Source organism: Physeter macrocephalus, chromosome 14 (genome assembly GCF_002837175.3).
Source record: "Physeter macrocephalus isolate SW-GA chromosome 14, ASM283717v5, whole genome shotgun sequence".
In the NCBI taxonomy this organism is placed as follows: domain Eukaryota; kingdom Metazoa; phylum Chordata; class Mammalia; order Artiodactyla; family Physeteridae; genus Physeter; species Physeter macrocephalus.
Window position 1 is genome coordinate 25,776,728 of NC_041227.1, and position 6,690 is coordinate 25,783,417.

A 6,690-nucleotide genomic window follows, 5' to 3' on the forward strand; every position below is an offset into this window, starting at 1 on the left:
TTTATCAGCTGTGTGACCTCAGGCCAGTGGCCCCACCTCTCCATGCCTCAGTTTTCTCAACTGTAAAATGGTCATAATAGTAGTATCTACCTTACAGTGTAGGTGTGAGGATTAAATGTGTTAACACATATAAAGAGCTTAGAACAAATGCCAGGTACAAAGAAAGCACTTGGAAAAGGTCTTACCCATTTTATAAAAATTGTCACTGCTGTCTTGCTTTTACTACTGTTAGAACCTAACTGAGCACAACCACTCCCCCTAATGCTTCCCCATTGTTGCCTGAGTCGAGGGCTAGGCAGGGACCCAGCAGGCTGCTGTGGAGAATGATGGTCTTGTCACCTCCCTAATCCCCCTAAAATCAGGGCCCAGGGGTTGGAAGTGGCTTCAGGACTGACTCACTCCCAGGTGGAGGAGAGCTGTTCCTTGAGTCACTTCCTGTCCCCTCATGCCCTCCACCCCAACCCTGGTGCAGCCCCTACCAGGCACAGACATGGAAGTAGGCCCTCTTTGACCTCCCTGGGGCTCAGGTCGGAGCCCAGTGTGCAATTCCTTCTGGGCCTCAGAATCCCAGTGGAAACTGGCTTAATCAAATGTCCCACCTGAAGTGACATAATAGAGCTTGGGCTGGCAGAAGAGACAATCACCTCCCTCCCAGGAGTTCCTTCCTGCAGGGCTACAGTCTCCTCATCTGTAAAACGGGGATCAAATAGTTCCTCCCAGGGCGGTCCAGAGATTTAAATAAGTACAGTGTCTGGCGCTCAAAAATTCTAGTTATTATTATTTCTATTATTGCTGTCCTTACGAACGTTTACAGCTTGCACAAAGCTTCTACAGGCACTCGCAAGCTCTAAGAACTCACACTGACCTGGCCTGGAAGGTAGGACTTTCCTTTATTGACAGAATGGAAGGCCAGAGAGGTCCAGCAACCTGCTTGGGGACACACAGCTAGAAAGGGGTGGCATTAACTAAGGCTTGATCTGGGGGGAAAGTGCCCGGGTTGGACTCTCCAGGGTGACTTTGGCAACTGACTCAGCCTGTCCCAGCCTCAGTTTGCCATTCGTCAAATGGGGATAATAATAGAGCTCCCCTTGTAGGGGTTGTTGGGAAGATTAAAATGGATTAATTAACACCAGGAAAAGTTAATACAGTAACTGGTGGTCATTGTGGCTGTGAGAAAGGGGGACTCAGTTTTTCCATCTCCAAGATGGGTGCGGTTGCCTGAGCTGGCCACTAAGACTCTGTGTGCCAGATGTGCGGGCCAGTGCAGCTGTGGGATAGGCGGGCCTGGCTCTCGGAAGAGCTTCCTGGGGTCGGCCGGGGGCGGCTGGGATCGGGTCCCGGCCGCTGCCTGGCTTTCGTTCTCCCTTTTCGAGTAATACCTGGGCCGGCGTGTTCACCTGCCCGGGGCCGGCCGCCGGAAGTTGCGCAAACGTGTGTTACCTGAGCCCAGGTGGGCCGGGCCGGAGCAGCGCAGAGCGGCGGCAAGGGAGCGGCCAGGTACGTGCGGGCCCGGAGACGGGGGCACCGGGCCGGGGTCGGGGGCTGCCCGGGCACCTCTCCCTCCTCCTCGGGGAAGGCGGGGACCGGGCAGGGACTCACCTTCAGGCCTGGACGAGGCTGTAGGAATCGTTCCATCAGCTCCCTCATTTAAGAGCCAGGACAAACTGGGCTCAGAGAGGGGCGGCGAGCAGACAGAATCACAGAGCATGCCGCCGGGCTCTTGGCCTCCTGCGCCGCTGGGAATCTCCAAGATTGCTCCCAGTTGGGAAGGGCAAAAGCCAGACCAGGGATCCGCGCTCCCCCTACTCCCCGTCCGCAGCCTCCTGAGGCTGACGCCGGGGAAGCCGGTGGGGAGTGAGCAAGGTGAGGCTGCATGCCCCGGGGTTGCCAATGAGAAGGGCCCGGGGCCGGCGCTTCTGCGGTCATTTGTGGGTAGTGTTTGAAATCCGTGGGTGGGGGGCGTTGGGCGGTGAGAGGAGGCCTCAGAGAGGACACGAGTCCCACGCGGGGACCGGGACCCTGGCTTCAACTTGCAGGAGCCACAGCACATCGTGCCTTGCCCACCTGTGAAATGAATCTTGTTCACTGATTAGCCTCCTTTGTCCGCCGCTTAGGCTCGGGCAGACTCTTCTGGAGAATGCTTAGAGACCCCTGCGAGAGGGGCGGTCTCAGGAGTTGGGTCAAATTCATAATAAAACAAGGAGCCCAGTTCATGCAGCGCCGCCTTTTTAACAGGTGCTGAGGAAAGTCCTCGACTTGTTTTTATCGCTCCATCCTCACGGTGACCTGGAGGATCAGGAAGGTGTATTTTTAACAGCATTTCACACATAAGGAAACCAAATCTGGAAGAAGCGCAGCTGCTTGCGCAAGGCGCACAGCGGGCGAGGGGGCCAGCTCCGGGTGAGACGGCCAGCGGCCCCAAAGCCGGGCTTGGCTTCTAGCATCTGTTCGGGTCCCGCCGGAAGAGCCCCTGGGGTCTGCACGTCCGGCCCGAGGGGGTGGGGGCCTGAGCCGGGTGGGGGCTGGAGGGGGTGTGTCGCAGAACGTTTGCCCTAGCCCTGCCCATCTGACCTCCTTCTGTTTCCCGGGATGGTGCCGGGGAGGAAACCGCTGCCACCAACGGGTTGGACTGGTTTGGGAGGGGGCGCCCGGGGTAGGGCAGAGTCTAGCTACCTTGACAGGGCTCAGCAAGGCTGCCTTTCCTGTGACCCTTCCCTCCTGAGGTCTCCTTGGGGGTGGGCCCTGAGTGGGGCAGCCTTTCTCTCCCACCTGCTCCATCCCTTCTAACTCGGGAGCAGCTCTGGCTCTGGGCCAACAGCCCCCAGGGTTCTATTGTCAACTTGCCTTTGCTGCAGAGATCTCAGACTGGGGCGGGGGGCAGATATGTTTGCAGGCATGTTTTGTTTGCCCTGTCCATGCACTGTTTTTAAAATTATTATTATCAAATGTGCTAAGAATCTAGAGTTTCCATGCACTTCTGGATTCCCAGCTTCCTAGAACATTCTATACCTACCATCTTGGACCCATATGCCTGCAGTAGGGTGGGTATGCCCCTCTCTAGTTTATCCCTGGTCTGCCTGCTTACATTTGGTCCCCATAGGTATTTCAGCTCAGTAAATATTTATTGACTGCCTATTATGTGTAAAGAGCAATATCTTGAAACTGAGATACAGTGAACAAAACAGACACCCCCCACCCCCATCCCCTTCATGGAGCTGTTTTAGGAGAATGTGAGCAACAATGAGTAAAACTATTCGTTTTTTTTAGATAAGTGAATTAGGCTTCATATGAATGTGTGTCTTATTTATTGTCTCTGGGACCTAGGTTGGTCACTTCTTTGAGGCTCAGTTTCTCCATCTGTCAAAATGAGGTGACAATGACCCGTATCACAGTGTTGGAAGATTACAGGAGAGGATGGTGTCAAATGTCTAGAAGACAGATTCCTCTCTCCCCTCCCCAATCCAGACTCTTCCCTCCTGGCATTCTGGATGTCTAGGTGGGGCTGTCCAACATAGCTTTCTGCTATGGCTGGAAATGCTCTAATCTGTGCTGTCTAGTATAGTGACCACTGGCCACATATGACTATTGAGCCCTTAAAATGTGGCTAGTGTGATTCAGGAACTGAATTGTGTGTATTTACTATAAATTTAAAGTTAAGGCTGAGTAGCCATATGTGGCTAGTGGCTGTTGAATTAGACAATACAGGTTTAGATGGCCTGAGCTACAGGTCCTCTTGAGGATCACCTAGACAGAGTCCCCTTTCCCCCATTTTACACATGAAAGGGTTCAGGACTTGGTCTATGGGTTTTCTTCTGGCCCATCTCCAGGGGACTGCGGGGGGCACTTTGTGGCTCTAGCCCTTCCTTGGAAAAAGGGACAGGGGTGGCCTGATGGCTGGGGTACTGGGCCCTGATGCTTAGGTGATCATGTGGAGACTTGTGCTTCCAGATGTGGGCCCTCCTGCCTATGCGTGTCCATCTTACTACTGCTGGCAGATCCAGAGTCTGCTGGATGCTCCTAAGCAGGGCTGTGTGATCTTGGGCATTTCCAGCTTCTCTCAGAGCAGCATAGCTCAGGGCTGACGTTTCCACCTGACAGGCATCCATGGGTCACTGTGGGCCTGGCATTGGAATTTCATACTGGAAGCTAATGGGTGCCTGGACTCCATTGGGGCAGGGGTGGGGACTTTCTACACTCCTCCTCCACAAGCTTTGCTGCTATGCCTGGGGCCTGGCATGTCTAGGCGGGTGGCACAGGGCAGCTTCCTGCCTGGGTGAGTGTGGGGTGGAGGTGGTACCAGGTTTCCTGTGGGTATTCCAGGTGGGGTGTGGGGTTGGAGCCCTTTCTCTTGGTCACTCAACCCCAAGACCCCTGCGCAAGCACCTCCCTGCTTGGAGGCAAGGGGCAGAGCCACCAACTTGCTGAATTAGCTTAATCAAGCTCGCCTCCCTGGGCTTCAGTTTACCCATTTGCAAGATGGAACTGTGAAGAGGACCCACTGAAGTTGAGCCGGCTGGTGCCCAGCACTCAGCCTGGAACCCCCTTTGCTTCCTTTAAAATGTGCCATGTCCCGTCTTTTCTGCACAGGCTGCCCGTGTCTTTCTTCTTTGGCACCTTTTTTTTTCTCTCTGCCTCAGCTGGGCTGGGACCTCGGTGAAGGGGGGGCGGAGCCACAGACCCGTGAGCGGGTGCTTTCTGCCTGCTGATTGGCTCTCTGTGAATCAGAGGCGTGGCCTTTACCTTTTAATGGGGAAGGCGTCTTCAGCTTTTCTCAGGCTTTGCTGAGCCTTTGTCTGAGTGTGCTCTGCCCCTTTCTTTCTTTCCTCCCCTGCAGCCGTTGCGGTGTCCAGCTGCCAGCTTTCCGCCTGGATCTCTGTCTTCTCATTTCTCCAGTCTCCTCAGACAGAAGACCTCGGGGTATGTAACAGCCATGCCTGTGGACACGCTGACTCCGGGAGCCCGAGACACCCCCGCCCTACCTTTCCGCCTACAGACCAAGGTCCCCGGCTACCTGCTGCAGCGGCCAGCAGACTGTGGAGCCCGGAAACCTAGTGCTGTAGAGCGCCTGGAGGCTGACAAGGCCAAGTACGTCAAGAGCCTGCATGTGGCCAATACCCGCCAGGAACCTGTGCAGCCCCTGCTGTGCAAACAGCCACTCTTTAGCCCTGGAACTCGCCGCACGGTGCTCACGCCTAGCCGCCGAGTCCTGCCTGGCCCTGGCCGCCGGCCCCAGCTGGACCTGGACATCCTGAGCAGCCTCATCAACTTGTGTGATAGTCCTGTGTCCCCTGCTGAGGCCAGCCGTACCCCCGGACGGTCAGAGGGGGCCCGCCAGCCTCCCCCAGCCACCCCCCCACGCCCACCACCCAGTATTGCTGCAGTCCGCCGAGTGGATGTCCTTCCCCTGCCGGCGTCACCTGCCCAGCCCTGCCCATCACCAGGCACTGCCGCCACCTCTAGCCCAGCCCGGCCCCCAGGTTTGCAACGCTCCAAGTCAGACCTGAGTGAGCGCTTCTCCCGGGCAGCAGCTGACCTGGAGCGATTTTTTAACTTCTGCGGCCTGGACCAGGAGGAGGCACGGGGATTGGGTGTGGCCCACCTAGCCCGGGCCAACTCAGACATCGTGTCCCTGGCTGGGCCCAGTGCTGGGCCGGCTAGCTCCGAGGGGGGCTGCTCCCGCCGCAGCTCTGCCACCATCGAGGAGCTGGCTCGGGAGCGCGTCCCCTATGGCGTGTCAGTGATAGAGCGCAATGCCCGGGTGATCAAATGGCTGTATGGGTTGCGACAAGCGCGGGAGACTCCAGCAGCTGAGGGCTAGGCCTCCATGGGACTGACTCGACATTCGCCACGGGACAGATCTTAGAGAGGCCATAGGCCCCTTGACCTCTCCTGCATCCATTCCCTGGCTTGGGGCAGACCAGAGGCTGCTGCCTCGTGTGAACTTGCTATAGAGGCAAAGGCTCAGAGGCTGGACCAGCATCCATCTGACAAGGACTGACCCGGAGCGAGTTGGCTCTTGACCTTGGACTACCGCCTACGCCTCACATGTAGGGTTTTGACATGGATGTACCCCTGCTTGTAGGTTTGGATTTGGGGCACTTAGCCCTTCCCACTGAGAGTGAGGGACCAAGGGATCTCACCAGAGCTGTCTACCCAGCAGCTCTGTTTCTTTCTTCCTTCCTTGGCCTCTGTCCTTTACTGACTTCCTCTTCCTTACCCAGTGGGCCTTGGTTCCCTGGGAACTCACCGTGGGGTGGGGGTAGGAAGGAGTGGCCTATCCACATTCTTCAAGGGGCTTGCCAGCCTCGACCTAGGTGGGTAGACTACAGAAAGGACTGGTAGGAGTCTGCACTGCTCTGATTTCCCTCCTCTTGGTTAATAAACACAAATGCTTGTTTTTCAAGGGCTGGGTCATCAGACTCTTCTGTGTACACAAGGGGAAGGGGTGGGGGAAGTCTTGGGGTGGGGCCTTCAAAACTCAGTGATTGTCCACCCCAGGATCTGGGGGGGCATTAGGCCAGTGGCTGGCTCTGCCTGAGACTTGCCTCACAGGGCACCCTCATAACCCCTCTGGGAGGCTAGCTGATGGGCCTCCTTCATAGTGGAGGACGCTGGGTCTGGCCACAGAGTGAATCAGGAAAGAACTGGGAAGAGGACTGGGGACTTTCCCCCGCACCAGGAAGGGTACCT

The 6,690-nt window shown here is 56.4% G+C and overlaps 1 protein-coding gene across 2 annotated transcripts; it reads left to right on the plus strand.

Annotated features, from left to right (window-relative positions):
• Positions 1-1,119: 1,119 nt before the first annotated feature.
• On the plus strand, positions 1,120-6,403 carry FAM110A (family with sequence similarity 110 member A). Of its 2 annotated transcripts, none has more exons than XM_028499391.2 (2): positions 1,120-1,497; positions 4,835-6,403. In XM_028499391.2, exon 2 carries the CDS (start codon positions 4,931-4,933, stop codon positions 5,816-5,818), a length of 888 nt encoding a protein of 295 aa, XP_028355192.1. In that variant the 5' UTR covers positions 1,120-1,497; positions 4,835-4,930; the 3' UTR covers positions 5,819-6,403. The 2 variants fall into 2 exon arrangements, with proteins under 2 accessions (XP_028355192.1, XP_054946344.1); XM_055090369.1 differs by lacking the exon at positions 1,120-1,497 and adding an exon at positions 1,738-1,863.
• Positions 6,404-6,690: the final 287 nt, after the last annotated feature.